The sequence below is a fragment of the Trachurus japonicus genome, chromosome 21 (genome assembly GCF_045865225.1).
Source record: "Trachurus japonicus isolate A0001 chromosome 21, Traja_1.0".
Lineage (NCBI taxonomy): Eukaryota > Metazoa > Chordata > Actinopteri > Carangiformes > Carangidae > Trachurus > Trachurus japonicus.
Genome location: NC_140927.1, coordinates 20,513,953 through 20,536,568, shown reverse-complemented (window position 1 = coordinate 20,536,568; position 22,616 = coordinate 20,513,953). Strand labels below are relative to the sequence as shown.

Below are 22,616 nucleotides of genomic sequence, written 5' to 3'. Positions count from 1 at the left end.
AGCAGATACCGGCCTATTCCATGAAGGATTTCTACTAGTTAAAAGTGTTAATATTGTTAATATTTATATTGATCTGTTTATGTAGCTGCGCAGAAAAAGTATATTTCCAGATTTTCCAGTTGTTTCATGGTCAGTTCCAACAACCAATGCACTTTTCTTTTTCTTTTTTTTTACTTTTCCTAAAGAAATACTGGAGTATGTTGATTTCATTGCTGTTTTATGAATTGGTTTGTCAGAACATGAACTGTGGACTCATCAAATATATTCAATAAACTGTAGTTTTGTCCCCTGACAGGCTGATGTGCAGTTTGGTCTTTCATCCACTAGAGGTTAGCACAGGATCATTCAGCAGCTCAGCTAAAAAAAAGAAAACACCACACATTTTTCACATAGAAATATAAATTTATTTAGATTTTCCTTCAGTAGGTTTTCATCCTTTAAATGCCTTTTATCTTGTTATGTATGATAATATTTCATGTTTGTCATAGGTTTTCAGATTTTCTTTTTTTTTGGCTTCAAAGGCTGCTTATTTGTACAAATATCATAGGAGCATTCCTGTGATCAGGTTGTCATCCCTCTGCAGATATATTGCAAAAAGGAGTTAGTGCAAAAACAAACACTGACATTCCCTCTCACACAGAATTATTCATTAAAAGATTGAGGAAGAAAAAAAAAGAGGCAAAAATACTGGTTACAACAATTTGTGTGCACTCGGTGTAAATATTCTAACTGATGTGACGAACAGACACAGAGCTGAGAGACGTTACGAGCATGAATAAGAAAAAACACACAATACATCCAAACAAAAGCATTTTCACATCACAACAGCTGTTGCTGCTCGGCCGCTGAGCCGAAGCCACTTAAATACTTTTTTTTTTTTTTTTTTGTAAACGTGCAAAAAACATTACTCTTGCGAAGATGTGCGTGCTTTACAGTTGACGTGTTTGGTGACACCGAACAGGCTCGTGGGGCACAAATACATCACAGAAGCAGCGCCTGTTAATGATAAAGCTCTTATTATCAAGGAGTAAAAAAGCTGATTGCTTGCAGCCATAAAACTAGCGGGAGGCTCCGGGGGGGGAAAAAAAAGAAACCCTATACAAAAGAGACCCCCTCCCCGCCCTCCCCTCTCCCCTCCTCCCAGAAAATACCAGTTACACCTCATTAGAGGCTACACACATGCACACCTCCATGCCAAAGAGAGATACTAAATACAATCAATTCAAATGCATGGCTCCTTGTGATCAGTAATGCAGCATAGAAGTGGACACAGTTTCCAAACCTACAAAAAAAAAGCAATGGCGGTGTCCATGGCGTGGGCTTTCATTTGTATTAAAGGCTGCAGGATGATGGGTATAAGGATGTCAGGCCGGTGAGGTGCACGTTTTGCAGCCAGGAAAGATCTCAGGTTTAAGGGCACATAAAGACGACAGAGCTGCGGAGGATATAGCCTACTGAGTGACATTAAGATCACAGGGTTTAAAATGTAAACTCCATGTGGCACTTAAAAAGTTTTACAGAGGGTGTGATAACTGTGAGTCGCTCCTCTGCATGGCACGTCGAAAATAACGCTGATGTATATTCTTAAACATTGCAAGATACGGTGTGGTTAATGTCGCCGTTGATTCCGTCTCCTACTATATTATTGCCCGTTTCGTTAGGAATGTCATAGATGGTGTCGTTGAGCATGTCGTAGCTCGTGTCGTTGGGCATGTCGTCCGTGGTGTCGCTGGCCGTGTCCCGGGCTCCCTCGTTGGCCGGCTCCTTTCGCGCGGTCGGGCTCGGCGGCTCCAGGACGCCCTTTCCTATCGGCCTGTTCTGCGGCGAAGTGGAGTTGCACATGAGGCAGAGGAGGGAGGAGCAGTTCCAGAGACCCTGGGTCATGCTGGAGGAGAAGAGCCTCCGACACGGATGACAGAACTGGTAGAAGACCAGCATGAAGAAAATGGCGATGGCGTAGGCGACCAGCAGCTGCAGCACCAGCAGCGGCGCGCAGATGAACTTGTAGAAGTCTGTTTTGTAGATGTACCACAGCAGGAGCAGCGAGGCGTTCTCCACAAAGCGCAACATGTAGTACACGGCCATGCGATACCAGTTCTGGGATTTATTGATCAGGTCGGGGTCGTTGAGTTTCACCTGCACGGCCGACCAGCAGAACATGTTGATGCCGGCGTAGAGGAAGGTGAGCAAGCAAAGCACGATGGTGGTTCCCACCCGGGTCAGAGTTTTTTCTATATTCTCGGGGAACGGGGAGTGGCTCTGCCAGAACAGGATCCAGGGGTAGAGGAAGAAAACCAGGAAGTTCAGCAGAACCACAGGCAGGATCCAGAACTGCAGCACGGAGCTGAACAGAACCAGGACCACCACCCGGGTGGCGATCTCAAAGCTCCTCCACAGGAAAATGCACAGGTACGCCATGGGCCGCACGTCCACCTCATAGTCGTCATATTTGATCTTAATGGCCAGGATGTTGCAGCGCAGAGCTCCGTACACGATGGACAGGAGGGAGATGACCATCAGTGTGCCTGACGTGGAGAAAGAGAGAAATACAGAAATCTAAAATACAAGACTTCAGGTTTGAGATTCACAGTAATATTACAAAGATCACAGGACGTGATGTGCCCTTTTCCCAGAGGCTGTACATCCTGGGGGACCTGTCTCTTCCTGATGACCTCCCATCCCGTGATGCAGAGTGGACTCAGACTGCACTGATGCTGAGGCGTGAGCTCATTAATTCAGAATAAAAGGCACCGTCAACCTTCGGCACAATCACTTAGCTAGACTAGAATAGACGAGCTGCCCTGAAGGGCCGATCATACAGACTAATAAATAGAGTGTAAGCTTTAATTTGAAATGAGAGCAATAATACCTATCTAACATGAAACGGCCTGATTAGGAGATATGATCCTCATCCTGAACACTACACCTAGCATCGATGAGCACGTAACATATGATCTGTTATTGTTTTTTGTCTTTATCCCCCATTTTTTAATTGTGTTTTGTTTTGTTTTGTTGTCCTGTTTTATTTTTGTTAGGTTGTTTTTTCCTGTTTGCTGGAGTGTAAGCACTATCTGTTTACTTTCTGTCTCAAGTTTCAAGTCTCAACATTCATTATGTAACCAAACGCCTATATACTTGTAATGTGCAATATTCAAAAATCCCAATGAAGTATTGATCATAAAAAACAAAATCTGTCATTTTTAAACTGACCTTCCCTACATGCATGGCGCCATTTCATCAGCACAAAGAAAAACTTCTCACTTTATCAATGTAAATCAAAGTATAACGCTGCCAGGTACCAAATACATGAAATACTGCACAAAACGAAAATGAAAACATAACTCCTTCAGCCCCGACTGTGGCTGAGGTGGCAGCATAAAAACTATTCTAGGCTGTAAAAACCACATTATAAAAATAACACTAAAGTACAGTTCAATCAGTTTATAGGTAAAATTACATCTCAGTGTGTCTTTGTGACTTTTTCACTCAGCCTGTGTGACTGAAGATTAGTGAAATGTTCCTCAGCTTGTCTCTGTATGACCTGTAAATGAAGTGATGTATTGGACCCATTGCTGACACTAAAGCCACATACAGTAATAAAAAGGGGTTATTCAGTATGAACAGTTGGGGGTGATAAAACTGTTTGGATGTAGCCTACATAAGGGCGACGGTGTGACTGTTGTGAACCAGCACTTTCAGGCCCTGGAGCTCACACACTGGCTGTTGACTCAGTACGTGTGAAACAGAAGTGTCGAAACTATCAGCACCAGAGGAAATAACACTTGTTTACTGTATTTATAATCTCTTTATGCTGCCCTGTTCTGCCCCGTTCAAAAACCAGATGTCCTCAATTGACCGTGTGAACCTTCTGCTAAATCTCTATCAGGAATAGAAATGCTGGCTCTCTCTCTCTCTCTCTCTCTCACACACACACACACACACACACACACACACACACACACACACACACACACACACACACACACACACACACACACACACACACACACACACACACAGACCCCAGATCAGCACCAATTGGCAAAGAGATTCACCATTTTCCATCCTCTATATCAGAGTTACATAACGGCACTTTGACTCATGAAAACACACATCCTCTTCTTTCCAATATGGCAGCGAGCTGATCGGCCCACATCACAGTCCCGAGCCTCTACTCACCTCTGCCGATGGACACCCCCTGCTGCAGGACGCAGATGTAGAGCTGCAGGGTGAGCTGGGGGGCCGAGCCCAGGAAGGCCTGAATGACAGACGTGCGGGCGAAGGCTGCTCGGTGTGTAAACAGTTTGCCCTCCGCCTGCCCCACCTGTCGCTCCACCTCCTCAGACTGACCCCCGCGGGGCATCTGCTTCTTCCTCGTGATGCTGACATAAGGCTCCTCCACTCGGCCCACGCTGCCATAGATACAAAATGCTTCCAGACACCTGCAGCACAACAACAACAAGGGGAGCAGAGGTCATTAGAAGCTTCTGATTGGTCGTCTAGCGCAGTGGTTCATTGAGGGAGTTAAAGGGGGTCTGCAACTTTTTTTTTCTTTTTTTTTTTCAAAAATTCACACCATTGGCCCTTATTTGAACGTACATTGATGAAGAAAGTAACAAATATTTGTGTATTTCTGGTATTTGTTTCAAAATTTTGTCCACTGGGGGTCCGTGGTCTAATTTGTGTCACTTGAGTTTAGGGGTCCTTGATGTAAAAAAGTTTCAGAAACACTGGTGCAGAGGGACTCGTTATCATTCTCAATGAATCTGGTGATAATAGCTTCTAATTTCACTATAAGCAAATCCTTATATCTGAGAACCTGTATTTATTGGTATATTGATGACAAGAAAAAAAAACTATGTGCAGCTGGACTCTGTCAACTTTGGGGGGGTTAATAACTAAAATAAAAGTTATACCTATAGCTACAGTTATAGCTCTGGATTCCTCCCAGAATCATTTCTTTTTATGTACAGTACAGTAGTCAACAAGAGTGCCCTTGTGTTTTAGATATGTGTTATTATCTCTGTTGTGTGTTCCCCCCCATCTATTTTAAGCAAATCCTTATATCTGAGAACCTGTGACCTGAATGCAATCCCAGACCTGATGAATCAATAAATGTGAATGCTAATCAATTCATTCTTTCAGCCCTACCTCAGCATCCATTAACATTCACATGCTGTCATTCAGTTTATGAGCCCAAAAGGCCAGAGGTAATTTAACTATCAGCACTGACAAGTAAACCAGCGCGTGGCTCTTTATTATGATGAACGTCTAAAGATCTGTCGATAACAGTTAGAGTCACAGTCAGACATCAGCCAGCGAGATACAAAAAGCACTTAAGAGCAGATGTAGGCGGAGGGCCAGAGGTCGAGGCAGGGCTGATGCACGGTGCCAATAAAACAGCAAGGCAGAGGGGGATTTAAGCCACAGGGGCGCTGAGGCAGTCTGGACTACACTGGAGAAGCATACAGAGTGAGAAAACACATACACAGAGAAGGTTTTGAGATGTTAGGTAAAATACCAAACCCATTCCTGCATGAGGTGATGAAACATCAGTCCTACACTCAGTCTCTTCAGCGTGGTTTAAGTGGAGGCGTTTGTGTTTGTGTGTCTGTGGGTGGAGGTGGAGGTTGCAAAACACTGAGAATTTGAAAAAAATAAACATAATCAATATATTTTTTAAAGTAAAACATTGTTTATCAATTGTTGTTGATAAAATGTATAAACCCACAAATAATCTCAATTCGTCTAGTGTACAAGTCTTCAACGGGGGGTCCGTGACCCCTAGGGGGTCCGCGGAGGTGCTGCAGGGGGGTCATGGAATTTTTGGTTGATTAGACAATGTTTTATATCTTTAAGTTTCCACATCTATGTTTAAAATAAAAACGTCATTTTGAATAGCTTGTCTGCATGATTACCATGTAGTTGACAGACATTGTTGATATTGGCATTGGTACCAGTGAACAAGGTCTGTTTATAAATGGCAGAGGGTCAGCCCCCTACTCACTGTACATTGTACACATTTAGAAAAAACATGAATATATCAACTGTGTGCTATTTCAAAAGCTTAGTATTGAATGCACAATATCAAGCTACGCTTATACATGGGACTGGGCCTAGTACATTTTTTTAGGGGTCCCTGCTCCATGTCTCTGTCAGTTTGAGGATCCCTGGCCTGAAAAACTTTGTAGACCCATGGTCTAGCGTTTTATTGTCTTTCAGCTCAGAGTTTTGGTTTCCAGCCTGCAATGTCACTGCTTCACCTCACTACTATCATTGTGATGTGGTGAACTGTAGCAACAGCTGTTTCCAGAAACAGAAAATACTGACACTACACTTCCTGCTCAGTCAGGACCAAACAACTGAAATGCATGGTTAGTAATGCATTTCACCGGTGAACATAGTGGAACATGAGCCAGATACAGAGCTAACAGAACGAACATGAGACCCAGGGTAAAATCTCCCTTATAAATTAATATCAGCAAACACATGCAAATTGAATACATGTATTTGTGTATTATGAACATACATACTGTAACGGTACGGGCATATGCAGTATGTGTGCATATGCATGATAGGATTGGTTTTGAATCTTAAAGTGGGTCGGACCAGGGCCGTTGTATAGGGGAGAAAGGTGATGATAATTCTAGGGGCCCAGCGCCCAGTGGGGCCCATAAAAACCCCAGTAGTCTAATCTTTGTATGACTGAATTATTCTGCATAAGACCCTGACTAATACTCATAGTACACTGTAAAAACTCAACATCTTTCCAATAATTTTTTGTCTTATTTCTTGTCCAAATGTCTCATTTCTAGCCAAAGCTAACCTCTTTCCACTTAAAATAAGACTAATAACCTAAAAATTAACTTGTTTTTAGATCATTTTCACTTGTTTCAAACAAATTTTCACTTGAAATAAGTAGAAAAATCTGCCAGTGAAAGCATGTTTTTGTGCTTATAATAAGGAAGAAAAACTTGTTCCATTATCAGATTTTTTCTACTTATTCCAAGTGAAAATCTGCTTGAAAGGAGTAAAAAGTGTCTAAAAACAAGCTACTTTTAATATGATATGTCTTATTTTAAGTATAATGATATTTGTTTTGACTAGAAATTACATTTTGACCAGAAATAAGACAAATATTCTTGGTAAGATACTTGAGTTTTTGCAGTGTAATGCTGCATTAGCATCAAAACAAAGTAGGCTAAATAATAAATGATAATACATACGTAGTCTAAGAAAAAAAAACTGGAAAAGTTAGGGGGAGGGGCCCACTTTAGTATTCTTTAAGGGGGCCCAGAATTCCTAGCAACGACCCTGGTCGGACCACTGTTGCCATCTTGGCCAGGGTTTCCACTACATGCTACATTTTTTCGTGGCGGCCCGCCACAACTAAATTATAGCCTCCACTGCTTCAGTGTTGGGGAGGACGCACAATAATAATCTACCAGTTACTATTACTTTGCACCCTTTTCCACTACACAGTTACAGGTCTACTCAGCTCGGCTCGACTCGGTTTATGTCCTTTTCCATCAGAGCTTTGTTCTTTGGACAGGGTCGTTATATCACGGCGGCTGTGGCCGTGTCGTCTCGCTCTCTTTATTCTCTCCTCTCGTCAGCTCCAAACTCACTCGTCTGCAGTGCACCTCGATTACAGACACAGCATTGTTTTCCACACTGCACTCAATTAACTCATGTAAAAGCATAACAAATGTCTCAGTACAGATCAGAGGTCGCTGTTGCCGCCGGTGTGTTTTTTAATTAGTGTGTTTGATTCTCATGTCGGACGTCGCACTTGAGTGGAAGTGGAAAAGCCGAAATACATAAATACATAAATACATAAATAAATAATAAAAAAGTTGAGTCGAGTCGTGATAGTGGAAAAGGGCCATAAAGAATAAACCCCCTAAGGTGTCTCAGTCCGACAACGTTGAAGATGTTATTGTAGCCCATAAGTAGCTTACCCCTTTTGTCGGTACAACAGTACGGTTTCATTTTTAGGTTGTCGTTGGCTTCCCACAGCTCTGTTTGATTTGTGTGATACCTCTGACAACCCGGGTGTGTACAGGGAAGGCCAAGGGCGTCTACAGGAAATTCAAGCCATAAACCAATAATCGTAATGGCTGCTTGTTGGTAAAGAACAGTTTGACTGTCCTTGGGCAACCTCATATTAGGAGTCATGACGACTAAGAATTTTGTTCTTAATTTGTTCGCCTGGTTAAATAAAGGTTAAATAAAATAAATAAATGAACATTTCAGATTGTGAACATTTAAAATAAACACATTGTGACATAAAGCCATAACTGATGACTGGAGATCATCATTCTGAGTAAGTATCCAATGAGCCACTAATTTAGTTCATTTACACCACCTTAGATGGTGACATTTCAATGTTGCATTTAAAGCTTGTTTGTTTTGCACCTTTAGTGGTGGAGAGATTCAAGTTCCACACCCTACACACATCACAAACTAGTTGTGATGGCACATACATATGTACACATCTTAAACAGTGAAGCTCTGAGAAGTAGCAGTAAGTAAAACGTGTTAGTGAGTGGGAGATCACTTCCTGTTTAAAGGGCGTCATTATTCTCCACTGTCGCAAACTGTTTGCTAATTGTGCCAACTGTTGGGTTTCTCTCTATAATATTGTGAGGTCCTGACCTCACGCTGTAAATATCCTTGATGTAAAGTATGTTGTGATTCAGCACTATACAAATAAAAAATATATTAATTGAACTGTTTAAAACTGCAGGAAATATATTATATAATATAATTTTGTCAAAATGTTCTCATAACAAAAATGATAAGACAGATTAAACTCCACCCTGTTGACAGTACAGTGACGAAGGGAATGATCACAGTGTGCGTAGTCATTAGAGATTTCTAATTAGAGAGTATGGAGGAATAAAGAAAATAAAAAACAAATAAATGAATTGCTCATTGTGGCTTTGACACATGGTGATAAGGACCAAGTGTTGTTCTAGGCGGATGAGCCTGAGAAGAGGAAGTGCTGCTGTGCTACCAGCCGTACAGGCGGACATTCCCTCTCTGGTTGTGTTGTCAGAGATAAGCAGCCGGCAGCGACACGTGCTATTCTTAGAAATGCTCTTCACTGGAGGAAGACGCAGACGTCTGAACAAGAATCAGTCAAATCCGCATTTGGAGGGAGAACAAACGGTGTCGCATTCACAAAGGCCACACCTGAGAAATAAATACGCTGTGTTGGATGTTTATTTAACTGATACACCAATGTAAATATAACTGTTTATATACAAGGATGAGTTGACTGTAGGATATTCACAAGCTGAGTGAAAAGTCATAACTATATACATGGCCTACAGCTGCAACAACTGGCATTTTACTTGAAAACTGACACGACTACTTAATCAGTTATCAAAACAACAAATGTATTGTATTTATTGGTATATTGATGACAAGAAAAGAAACTATGTGCAGCTGGACTCTGTCAACTTTGGGGGGGTAATAATTAAAATAAAAGTTATAGCTCTGGATGCGCTGGTGAAGATAAGATCTTGCAAGTCATTGCTCAGTAAACTAAAAGTTAAATTGAAAGACAAAGTTTCCTCCCAGAATATTTTTTTATGGACAGTACTCAACAAGAGTGCCCTGTTTTAGATATGTGTTATAATCTTTGTTGTGTGTCCCCCTATATCTATTTTAAGCAAATCCTTATATCTGAGAACCTGTGACCTGAATGCAATCCCAGACCTGATGAATCAATAAATGTGAATGCCAATCAATTCATTCTTTCAGCCCTACCTCAGCATCCATTAACATTCACATGCTGCCGTTCAGCTTCTGAGCCCCAAAGGCCAGAGGTAATTTAACAGCACTGACAAATAAACAATGGTTTCTTCATTATTTTCTGCTCTTTAGGTTGTACAAATATTTACTTCTTACAAAATAATAGAACAGCCAAGCCTAAACATTTAAACAGTATAGCACAGCATTGATTGATCATTTAGGTTGTTGATCACTTGTCAGTCAAATCAAATGACTCAGTGGTTCGACTCTAATTGCTTCTGGTGGGGCCGAACCAACAATTAATTCATCTGCTGATTTTAAATTATCTGTTAATTATTTGGGAGAATGCCAAGTTGATGTCTCCAGTCGCTTCTCTGTCCTACAAACAACCCCAGCCGGCTTCACTATGATAATAAAACAAGAACAGCAGCATGAAAACATCAAATATTTGTCTTTTATTCTAGAAAAATGACTTCAATGATCAACTGATTATCAAAATAGTCACCATCAATCTGCTAATCGATTAACAGACAAACCATTGCAGCTCTAGTTTGGATATTTTAGGGGATGAATGGGTTTTCGAATGATTACACACACAGATCTCCTGCTGTTTGTATGTTCGATAACATATCTATGTGAAGCGTGGGGAGGTTTCCGAGATGCAGGATTAGGCTCAGATCCCTATAGCCTGTAGGCAGATGGTCCAGCCAGACCAGACCAGGGCTTACACAGAGAAGGACCAGGCCTATTATGGTCTAAAGCTCTTGTACGCAGATGTTTAAAAGGTTCCTCAGCCAGTGTATAACAGCCATAAGATGTGAATGTGTGTCATCCTCTTCCTGTGCTTCATGGTGGGTGATTTCAGGTCTTTTCAGCCTGAGCAGTCATGAATAAATCAGACACAGCTTGGCCTGTGAGACCATGGCCTGGAGGGGATGAAACTGTGAGGAGGAGGAGATCTTAGTGAGGGTGCATGGATGGACAGCGGTGGTGGTGGGGGAACAGACTGGAAGCTGTGTGGGTTATGTGGAGCATATCGATAAGCAGTGGGAGTATTGAATGGCACAGAAATGCATTCAATGCACCAGCATGTTTGAAGCCAGTTGAGAGACAAAAGGCCAGAGGAGAAATCAAAACAACAGCATGTGTGCGCAATGCATTCATCTAACCACCCATAAGCAGCTTAACTGTGCACAGGCCAGACATGGTTTTAACTAGAAAAAAAATCATCTGTGGACTCCACACCTGTGGATAATAACAGACATTTTTTTACGGTGGGGATTGTAGGTCTTTCGCTGTCTATGTGTCTGTGTGTGGGCACGCAACCATGAGTGAAGCGGAGATAAACAAGCTCCCACTGACCTGACTATGGGTCCGAGCTGCAGGATGTGCAGCAGCAGGATCAGCGGTCTGTCCCTGCTCAGGTCCCGGTGGATGAAGGTGAGGGTCAGCTGCACGAGCACGGACGGTACGAGCGTGAAGAGGAGCGTGAGCCCCTGCCAGATCTGGTCTCCGGCGGAGCGGTACGTGGAGCTGAGGTACAGCGCTGCCGTGGTCTCGGCCGTGAACAGAGACACCGACACAAAGATGGAACTGGGGAGTCGCATCCTCACTCACTCCGCCATTTGGGGAATGCGGCGCGCTGCTTCGCTCGGGGTCCGTTCATCCATCACGTTACCACCGAGCAGTCCGTCCGTCAGTCACCCGCTAAAGACGGGACGCCGTTGTGTCGGAGGCACGCCGCCGCCGCAGCAGCAGCAGCAGCAGCAGCAGCAGCTCGACAGCGATTGGAGAGAGGTGGGATGTTTTCACAGCCAAGTGCTGTCCCCGGGAAAGACTGCGGGGGGCGCAACAGGCGCCACGGTCAGCTGAGCGCACAGGAGCCTGAGATAAGGCTCTGCAGACTGTCAGTCTGCAGTTTTTTTATTTTGTGCAAACACAACAACAACATGCTCCATCATTGTCATTTGATACAGTAAAGATGGTTTCAGGTCAATTGCATCATAACACTAAACACACACACATTAAACTGTCACTGGATGAAAACACTACTCACTAACACCTCCATATTGGTCTGGGCTTTTCACCAATCATGATAACAACAACTAACTGCTGCAGAGCTGTGACATGGAGAGAGACAGTGGGCTAGTAGATAGATGAACCCTAGTAAGAGACTTAATAATAATATTTATTTATAATTATAATTAATATTCAGTAAATAGACATTTGAGTATAGCTGTCTTAAACCAGTTATTAATTTTACCTCATTATAGGCTATGTCTTTCTGTGATGCTCTGTAGGCAAGATTTAAACAATTCATTTCTAGGTGAGGTAAAGAAAGTTTTGGTACCTTCAATACCTTGGCGTGCATGGTGGTACGTGGCACGTGTGTAGCTATCCCTCTCTGTAGAATGGTCCGCAGGGACCCCCCACACTAGTGACGTCACAGCGAAGTATGACGTGTCGAAATGTAACCTCTGCAATTATCTCCTGACACACCAGCAACAACGGTATGGTATTTGCATTTGTATGTGCTGGTCACTTTCAATAAAGTTTTTTGGAAAAAAAAAAAAAAAAAATTCTACACACACACACACACACACACAAAAAAAAAAAAAAATCTCCACTGAGGGAACCAACAACTGTTTCGTCGTGTAAAAAGAAAAAAGACCACTGACAAAGAAAGAGATGAGGCAAGTGGGATAACCAGGATAAATCCTGTTTGGTTGGAAAACCGACAAAAAAAAAACCCAGCCCTCCTAGCCGTTCAATTTTACCGGCTGTCACCAGTGCCTCCAATCAGGTTATTTCCCAGGCTGTTGGTCAAGGCTATGACACTGAGGTGAAGATCCCTGAGCTGATAACGAGCTCCAGACCATAGACTGTATGCTCCAGACTCGTTTTTCTTCTTCATCTGCGTAAGTAACTTACCGGTAATGGCGACATATTTACATGTCTGTTTTAGTCAGTGACCGGCTGTTAGCTAACTTCCGTTGGTTAGCCCAGCTAATGTAAACTAGCTAGCACGGGCCAACGGTTGTTGCTGTTGTCGTCGTCGAATTGATTGAACTTTTTTTTTACTGATGTTGTTCTTGTTGCGTGTTAAATTGCCGCTTCCACCTTGCAGTCAGAGCTTATAGATGAGTCAGAGACAATGATATGGGGTTGGGGGGAGGCAAAGGTTAGCACCATGGTTAGCACTGCACGGGAGGTGTGGCCTTTTGGTCTGAGACGCCATCTAGTGGCTGAAAGACTTGATGTCATGGCTCATGTTCATGTTTTGGAAGAAAGGAAAGGAACATATAAATGCTGTGATGTTTGTTTTTGTTTAAAATGAGTAGCCTGACCTGGGGCAGCTTCCTCATGGCAGAAATACATTTTAATTCTTCTTTTACTTCCACTGTCTGAAACGAGTAGTGGAGAAAGCATTCAAATAAAGGTATTAAAGGTATTAAAAGTAAGTACCGTACTGATTATACTATTATTTAGGTTTACATATTCTGCAACTTGAGAGTCATAACAAATATAGAGAGGGGTATGTAATAGATGTTCACATTTATATGTTAGTAATTTTGTCAGGTCTGAAGGTATTGCCAGGCTTTCATGACTTAAATAAACCATCCTTTTTTCATCTGGACACTTTATTAGTAATAATCCAGCAGATTTTCCTGTGGACAGCATAGATCACAAATGCAAAAACAGCACACACACACACACACACACACGTATAGCTTATAAATGTTCCACAACAGGCACAGTTAGCATCGGGACACTGCTTTGGTTTTGCTACTATTTCACAGGCCTTTTTACCAACTTGAGCTATTTGTCAGAAACATTGCCCAAAGCATTTGCAGTTCCTTGTTTTGTCAATCTTTTTTTACTCTAAGAGCTTGAAGAGACATAACCACATTCAAATGCTGGAAATTTGTTTTTAAGGCCTCAATCACCACATTTATGTAAAGAAAGCCTCCGCTGACTTTAATTTAACTGAGTTTCAAAAATCTTGAACAGACGTCACTGTAATAAAAAATAAACTGTAACAATGACTAGATATTATACTCTTATGTTCTCAGTCTTAATCACAAACCAACAGGGTCCGTGTACTTCGCGGCCATTCGATTTTTCCTTTAAACAGAACTGTCAAAAAACGAAAGTAAGCTGGTAATTTGGTTTTCCGTTTCAAACAAAAAACAAAAAAACAAAAATTCAGGCTGGTTTTTTCGTTTTTCGTTTTTTGCTTTTAAAACCAAAAAACGAGGAGACCAAAATCAAATAACGGCCAATTTTTAATTTTGATTGTTACAAAATCTCTCTTTTCGTTTTTGATAATAATATTATCGCTGATGACAGACCGGAAGTGTCTGGACTTCAAAATAAAAGCCCAGTGCATTGACTTATAGCCAAGAAAAAAAAAAAAACTTGTTTCCCCCTTGTAAATGTTGTGTTTTGAGCAGGTTTTGAGCATGCATACATTTTCGCAGCTGTTTGCCGCTGATACGTGTGTGTGTTTGTTTATATATATATATATATATTACGATCTGCTGCAGTAAGGCCACCGCTGGGGGCTGGGTGCATGATAGACCAACTCCTGCTCCCGACTCATTCTGACCCTGAGATCTCCAACCCCGGGCATATTTGGCAGGTGGCAGACCCTTTATGGTTCTTTACTACTCTTTTCAGCCACATGAGATCCAGTCCCAGACCTCGGTTACAGTCAGGGAACTAGTGGAATCACCTCCGCTGTGCGTAATAGTCGCGCGTAATGACAGCTCCTCGCCGGATGAATCTACACAGTTTTCCCACTACTGTATGTCGGCCCATTTCAAAACTCATTCCGGCGCCAGCATACTAAATATAATTTATATTTGATTGATTGATATTGATTGATATTTGACCAGTAGTATTTGTACTCTTACTCAAGTACTGGGGTCGAGTACTCTGTCCATCTCTGATAGAACATCAAAGATTGAACAGGTAAAACGACGACCCCCAAGGGTATGCTCGCAGTGCGACACCTGCTGGTAATTCTTTGTAAATGCACAGCATGGATTGAGAATAAAAGTTGTTATTGGATCCCCGGGGTGTGGAGAGAGGATTTACACATAATGTTCAGTAAACATCACACTGGAAAGAAATCTGTCACTGATGTAATCTTAACAATGATAATATAAATTGTATGCTGGCGCCGGAATGAGTTTTGAAATGGGCCGACATAGTGGGAAAACTGTGTAGATTCATCCGGCGAGGAGCTGTCATTACGCGCGACTATTACGCACAGCGGAGGTGATTCCACTAGTTCCCTGACTGTAACCGAGGTCTGGGACTGGGAAACAAGTTTTTTTTTTTTTTCTTGGCTATAAGTCAATGCACTGGGCTTTTATTTTGAAGTCCAGACACTTCCGGTCTGGTCCGTGTACTTCGCGGCCATTCGATTTTTCCTTTAAACAGAACTGTCAAAAAACGAAAGTAAGCTGGTAATTTGGTTTTCCGTTTCAAACAAAAAACAAAAAAACAAAAATTCAGGCTGGTTTTTTCGTTTTTCGTTTTTTGCTTTTAAAACCAAAAAACGAGGAGACCAAAATCAAATAACGGCCAATTTTTAATTTTGATTGTTACAAAATCTCTCTTTTCGTTTTTGATAATAATATTAACGCTGATGACAGACCGGAAGTGTCTGGACTTCAAAATAAAAGCCCAGTGCATTGACTTATAGCCAAGAAAAAAAAAAAAAAACTTGTTTCCCCCTTGTAAATGTTGTGTTTTGAGCAGGTTTTGAGCATATGCATACATTTTCGCAGCTGTTTGCCGCTGATACGTGTGTGTGTTTGTTTACAAATATATATTACGATCTGCTGCAGTAAGGCCACCGCTGGGGGCTGGGTGCATGATAGACCATACTCCTACTCCTGACTCATTCTGACCCTGAGATCTCCAACCCCGGGCATATTTGGCAGGTGGCAGACCCTTTATGGTTCTTTACTACTCTTTTCAGCCACATGAGATCCAGTCCCAGACCTCGGTTACAGTCAGGGAACTAGTGGAATCACCTCCGCTGTGCGTAATAGTCGCGCGTAATGACAGCTCCTCGCCGGATGAATCTACACAGTTTTCCCACTATGTCGGCCCATTTCAAAACTCATTCCGGCGCCAGCATACAATTTATATTATCATTGTTAAGATTACATCAGTGACATATTTCTTTCCAGTGTGATGTTTACTGAACATTATGTGTAAATCCTCTCTCCACACCCCGGGGATCCAATAACAACTTTTATTCTCAATCCATGCTGTGCATTTACAAAGAATTACCAGCAGGTGTCGCACTGCGAGCATACCCTTGGGGGTCGTCGTTTTACCTGTTCAATCTTTGATGTTCTATCAGAGATGGACAGAGTACTCGACCCCAGTAGGCTACTTGAGTAAGAGTACAAATACTACTGGTCAAATATCAATCAATATCAATCAATCAAATATAAATTGTATGCTGGCGCCGGAATGAGTTTTGAAATGGGCCGACATTGGGAAAACTGTGTAGATTCATCCGGCGAGGAGCTGTCATTACGCGCGACTATTACGCACAGCGGAGGTGATTCCACTAGTTCCCTGACTGTAACCGAGGTCTGGGACTGGATCTCATGTGGCTGAAAAGAGTAGTAAAGAACCATAAAGGGTCTGCCACCTGCCAAATATGCCCGGGGTTGGAGATCTCAGGGTCAGAATGAGTCGGGAGTAGGAGTTGGTCTATCATGCACCCAGCCCCCAGCGGTGGCCTTACTGCAGCAGATCGTAATATATATATATATATATATATATATATATATATATATATATATATATATATATATTTATAAACAAACACACACACGTATCAGCGGCAAACAGCTGCGAAAATGTATGCATATGCTCAAAACCTGCTCAAAACACAACATTTACAAGGGGGAAACAAGTTTTTTTTTTTTTTCTTGGCTATAAGTCAATGCACTGGGCTTTTATTTTGAAGTCCAGACACTTCCGGTCTGTCATCAGCGATAATATTATTATCAAAAACGAAAAGAGAGATTTTGTAACAATCAAAATTAAAAATTGGCCGTTATTTGATTTTGGTCTCCTCGTTTTTTGGTTTTAAAAGCAAAAAACGAAAAACGAAAAAACCAGCCTGAATTTTTGTTTTTTTGTTTTTTGTTTGAAACGGAAAACCAAATTACCAGCTTACTTTCGTTTTTTGACAGTTCTGTTTAAAGGAAAAATCGAATGGCCGCGAAGTACACGGACCCGGTCTGTCATCAGCGTTAATATTATTATCAAAAACGAAAAGAGAGATTTTGTAACAATCAAAATTACAAATTGGCCGTTATTTGATTTTGGTCTCCTCGTTTTTTGGTTTTAAAAGCAAAAACCAAAAAACGGAAAAACCAGCCTGAATTTTTGTTTTTTTTGTTTTTTGTTTGAAACGGAAAACCAATGGCCGCGAAGTACACGGACCCAACAGTCTAACATAGCTAGCTCTTTTTCCACAGTAAGTCAAAGTCATAACATTAATGTTAAACATTTCAAATATCTCTAGACAGTATACACAGTTTGAAACATCAATTAACAGCGCTCACAAAATCTTGAACCTTTGTTCAGATAGGTGAGTAATTCTGCACAGCGCAAAGATGGGGAAACTATTATTAGGACAACAGACTATAGGTTGGGGTTGTGACAAGAACTTGAGAAATGACATACCCCAAAGATCTGTGATATGTGACGCTGAGCTGGTGAAGTGGTAGAAAAATCTTAAAGGCATTATGTGATGTTTTTATCTTTTATTTTGTTTGACTTGGGTGTGATTACCATTTATTTTAGCTGTTTATGGTGCACGTGTTTCTGACCTGAGAGCAGCATCTTTGTAGAATATGCTGCAGGTTCATTCAAAGCCCCCAATACTTTATTGCAGAGGTTTTCAAAGTTGGAAAGTGTGTCCTTTTTCAATTACCTTGACACTGAAGAAAACTTAAAAACAGTCTGATTCTCAGACAAATGCTGTAGTCTTTTTGAATAAGTCTAAATTAATCATCTCTGTGTTCAGATTTGACTGTTTTTTTTCTCACCTTTAACTTAACTGTACCCGGTCTGGGAAAGGAACCTTCACATCTTGAAAACCTCTGCCTTTTAGTGCAATTTATATGTGGCAAACTGAAATGGACAGTTAACAGTAAGTGAAATGAAATCTGGTAATGCCTGGAAGCAGACCATTCACTTTGGTACAGACACAAAACAAGATAAATTTTCTACTGCAACTGTACTCAGAATTTCTAAATCCCCAAACAAGTACATTCATCCCTCCAACTCTGATCACTGTATCAAACCTGGTTCTAAGGTTTCTACCAATCCAGCAGTATTTCCATCAGAGGGAAAGGGTGATGTCTGTTCAGGTCAGTGGACGACTGTACCCAGGTTTCCATTCACACAAAGACACTGAACAGAGGGAACTCTGACTGGTCTGGTTGCAGGAGGTCGACCAGGAAGCAAACCGTCCCTGACAGGCCTTCAAACAGACTGTAGACACTGGTCATTGAGCGTGAGCCGGTCTTGAACTCCTCAGTGAAGAGGAACTCTGCAAACCTTTGGGGAGGAAAGAATTAAAATGTGAAATGTGGGAGGAATCTATATTTAACAAATGCTCACAAATAAAACATTATGGGGTAATAGGATTGCCCTAGAGCCACTCTGGAAGTGGAAAAATAAGGGTTCTTGGCTATTCCTGAGGCATGGAGAAGCTTTGAAACATAATTCAGACCATCATATTTGGAAATAAAAATAAGCCCCGGTTCGAATCCCACGTCGGGCAGCCCTTTCCTGCATGTCATTCCCCCTCTCTCTGCCTCCCTCTTTCCTGTCTATCTCTACTGTGGACTATCAAATAAAGGCAAAAAGGCCCAAAAATATACTTAAAAAAAAAAAAAAAAAAAGCTTCTGGAAATGTTGAGGAAATTAAATGGTTACTGCACTGCATAGGCCTATGAGAGACATGCAAGGAAGTAGAGTAGGAGAGATTTCTTGCCTCTGTGCACGATAAATGTACTTTGAATTTCCTGTGAGTCGATACAGCAGGAGGAAGACATAGACGCTGCCAGCAACTCCGTGACAAATCCCAGGTCCTTTCTTCAACAAACCTTTCTGCCACACAAGCTCCCCACTGCGTATGCATGTGTCCAGATACTGCGGCTTCTTATTGTTTAGATAAGCCTTTGCAAAGAGATACGCCACACCTGCATGATAGGATGGAGATATTATTTTTAGAAGGGAGATACATGTATGCAAATGCCAGAAACGGAGCCCTGCTGAGAATGTGTAACTGAACGTGGTGATAACATGGGTATACCTGGCGCTCCATGGCACCAATGCACCAGTTCATTCTCTCTCTCGATGATGGCGCCCAGCTCCGCAGGCCAGTTACAGTTCTGCTCCTGGTTCATGAGGAAATCGATGCTTTGCCACACCAGGTCCTTTTCTACGCCACTGAGCATGTCCTGGTAGCTCAGCAGCATTTGTAGCACTGATGAGAGGCCCTGGGCAGCACCTGGGAAAAGGAGGGAGGGTAGGAAATCATATGCTCCTACCAAAGCACCATGAAGCGAAGCACCATGATGCCAGGCAAACAGACGGACACAACCCGAAGCAAACAAGCACAAATTTTCACAAAGGACTACTGGGGAACTTTTGTTATCCTCTGAATTGTAGCTTACTATACTTGACAGTTTTGATTTATAATTATTTTTGATGATCCTCACAACTGCTGAGTTCCTGTCAAGTACATAAGCAGCTGCACAACCCACTGTCCAGAATAAATACCGGTAGTTACATGCTGAACTAGAACTGTAAACTAAGTATGACATTTTTAAAAATTAAGATTCAAAGTATCCCAAAACAGATGCAGATCCACAGAACCATGCGTTTAGTAGACACTTACCTAATTGAGTCATGCCTCCATCTGAAAATCCAGAGCAACCTTTTCTCCAAACAAGAAAGTTGACATTGGACGATTCTGTAAACCCATTAATTATATTCAAGGCAATACTTTTAGCATGCCAACGTTTTTAAGACCCTCGCCTCCGTCTATATTATTTTGTATGGCAGCAATGTGAATATTTGGGGATAGGGGGAGATCACAGTTGTGGAAAATAGAGTTTCACATCTTTTTGCTTTCTTGTTACAAGCTTGATGAGAACCCTCATCTTTCAATGTCTTCGTGAAGCAGAATTCAACAAGTGTTGGATCGGTCACCCACTAGCAGATAACATGTTATTAAAAAAACTATTTTATCAAGATTCTGCGTCGGCTACAACACAGACTACTGCAGTGCCCAACTGGCAGGCCTCTGCCTGGTCTTTGATCAGGCTACAAGGGGTATGTCAACTCCACTGTCCATTGATCTCATGGTTGCTTGAATAGCAGCTCTTGTGACAGAAACCATAAGAGCTAGGGCTGCTTGTCAATCCTCGGTCTTCATCTTGCTGGATCTGTGAGCAGAGAGTTGTCTGTATGGACATCACCGGCAAATAACTCTTTTTGAACACTGGGTGGTCCTTCACTGTGCCGTGGCAAGGACAAATGTTCTTGTCCCATCATCCCCCACAGTGATGCCCCAAGCTGAGAGAACCCCATCTTTATCACCTCTTTTGGGTCCTGTTACCTACTTGCATGACTTATATCATTGCTATGCAAACCATACACAACTATACATTTTAAAAAGACGACAGCCGCGGGCCTTACGTTTTTTTTTTTTGACCAAAAATTTAAATTTCTTCAAATTTCTCCAAACTCGGATATATCATCTGGGGGTCCGAGGGGAGTCCAACGCAGAAGGTTTGGTTGAAATCGGGCCGGTGGTTTTGAAGAAAATGACCAAAAACCAAACAGGCGATTTTAAAAAGACGAAAGCCGCGCGCCTTACGTTTTTTTTTTTTGACCAAAAATTAAAATTTCTTCAAATTTCTCCAAACTCGGATATATCATCTGGGGGTCCGAGGGGAGTCCAACGCAGAAGGTTTGGTTGAAATCGGGCCGGTGGTGTTGGAGAAAATGACCAAAAACCAAACAGGCGATTTTAAAAAGACGACAGCCGCGCGCCTTACGTTTTTTTTTTTTTTTTGACCAAAAATTAAAATTTCTTCAGATTTCTCCAAACTCGGATATATCATCTGGGAGTCCGAGGGGAGTCCAACGCAGAAGGTTTGGTTGAAATCGGGCCGGTGGTTTTAGAGAAAATGACCAAAAACCAAACAGGCGATTTTAAAAAGACGACAGGCGCGCGGCTTACGTTTTTTTTTTTTGACTAAAAAATAAAATTTCTCCAAACTCGGATATATCATCTGGGGGTCCGAGGGGAGTCCAACGCAGAAGGTTTGGTTGAAATCGGGCCGGTGGTTTTGGAGAAAATGACCAAAAACCAAACAGGCGATTTTAAAAAGACAACAGGCGCGCGGCTTACGTTTTTTTTTTTTTGACCAAAAAATAAAATTTCTCCAAACTCGGATATATCATCTGGGGGTCCGAGGGGAGTCCAACGCAGAAGGTTTGGTTGAAATCGGGCCGGTGGTTTTGGAGAAAATGACCAAAAACCAAACAGGCGATTTTAAAAAGACGACAGGCGCGCGGCTTACGTTTTTTTTTTTTTGACCAAAAATTTAAATCTCTCCAAACTCGGATATATCATCTGGGGGTCCGAGGGGAGTCCAACGCAGAAGGTTTGGTTGAAATCGGGCCGGTGGTTTTGGAGAAAATGACCAAAAACCAAACAGGCGATTTTAAAAAGACGCAGGCGCGCGGCTTACGTTTTTTTTTTTTTGACCAAAAATTTAAATTTCTCCAAACTCGGATATATCATCTGGGGGTCCGAGGGGAGTCCAACGCAGAAGGTTTGGTTGAAATCGGGCCAGTGGTTTTGGAGAAAATGACCAAAAACCAAACAGGCGATTTTAAAAAGACGACAGGCGCGCGGCTTACGTTTTTTTTTTTTGACCAAAAATTAAAATTTCTGCAAATTTCTCCAAACTCGGATATATCATCTGGGGGTCCGAGGGGAGTCCAACGCAGAAGGTTTGGTTGAAATCGGGCTGGTGGTTTTGGAGAAAATGACCAAAAACCAAACAGGCGATTTTAAAAAGACGACAGGCGCGCGGCTTACGTTTTTTTTTTTTTGACTAAAAAATAAAATTTCTCCAAACTCGGATATATCATCTGGGGGTCCGAGGGAGTCCAACGCAGAAGGTTTGGTTGAAATCGGGCCGGTGGTTTTGGAGAAAATGACCAAAAACCAAACAGGCGATTTTAAAAAGACAACAGGCGCGCGGCTTACGTTTTTTTTTTTTGACTAAAAAATAAAATTTCTCCAAACTCGGATATATCATCTGGGGGTCCGAGGGGAGTCCAACGCAGAAGGTTTGGTTGAAATCGGGCCGGTGGTTTTGGAGAAAATGACCAAAAACCAAACAGGCGATTTTAAAAAGACGACAGGCGCGCGGCTTACGTTTTTTTTTTTTTGACCAAAAATTTAAATCTCTCCAAACTCGGATATATCATCTGGGGGTCCGAGGGGAGTCCAACGCAGAAGGTTTGGTTGAAATCGGGCCGGTGGTTTTGGAGAAAATGACCAAAAACCAAACAGGCGATTTTAAAAAGACGACAGGCGCGCGGCTTACGTTTTTTTTTTTTTGACCAAAAATTTAAATTTCTCCAAACTCGGATATATCATCTGGGGGTCCGAGGGGAGTCCAACGCAGAAGGTTTGGTTGAAATCGGGCCAGTGGTTTTGGAGAAAATGACCAAAAACCAAACAGGCGATTTTAAAAAGACGACAGGCGCGCGGCTTA

At 42.0% G+C, this 22,616-nt stretch overlaps 2 protein-coding genes across 2 annotated transcripts; both read right to left on the bottom strand.

The window, feature by feature from the left end:
* Positions 1-497: 497 nt before the first annotated feature.
* xk (X-linked Kx blood group antigen, Kell and VPS13A binding protein) lies at positions 498-11,601 on the bottom strand. Its single transcript, XM_085765236.1, has 3 exons — positions 11,125-11,601; positions 4,180-4,442; positions 498-2,525 (listed from the first exon to the last, which is right to left on the bottom strand). The coding sequence occupies exons 1-3, from the start codon at positions 11,367-11,369 to the stop codon at positions 1,585-1,587; spliced, it is 1,449 nt and encodes a 482-aa protein (XP_085621362.1). The 5' UTR covers positions 11,370-11,601; the 3' UTR covers positions 498-1,584.
* Positions 11,602-18,054: 6,453 nt separating this feature from the next.
* Positions 18,055-19,640, bottom strand: LOC146965160 (lanC-like protein 3). Its single transcript, XM_085764290.1, has 3 exons — positions 19,127-19,640; positions 18,806-19,013; positions 18,055-18,366 (listed from the first exon to the last, which is right to left on the bottom strand). Exons 1-3 carry the CDS (start codon positions 19,638-19,640, stop codon positions 18,207-18,209), a joined length of 882 nt encoding a protein of 293 aa, XP_085620416.1. The 3' UTR covers positions 18,055-18,206.
* Between the last annotated feature and the right edge of the window lie 2,976 nt (positions 19,641-22,616).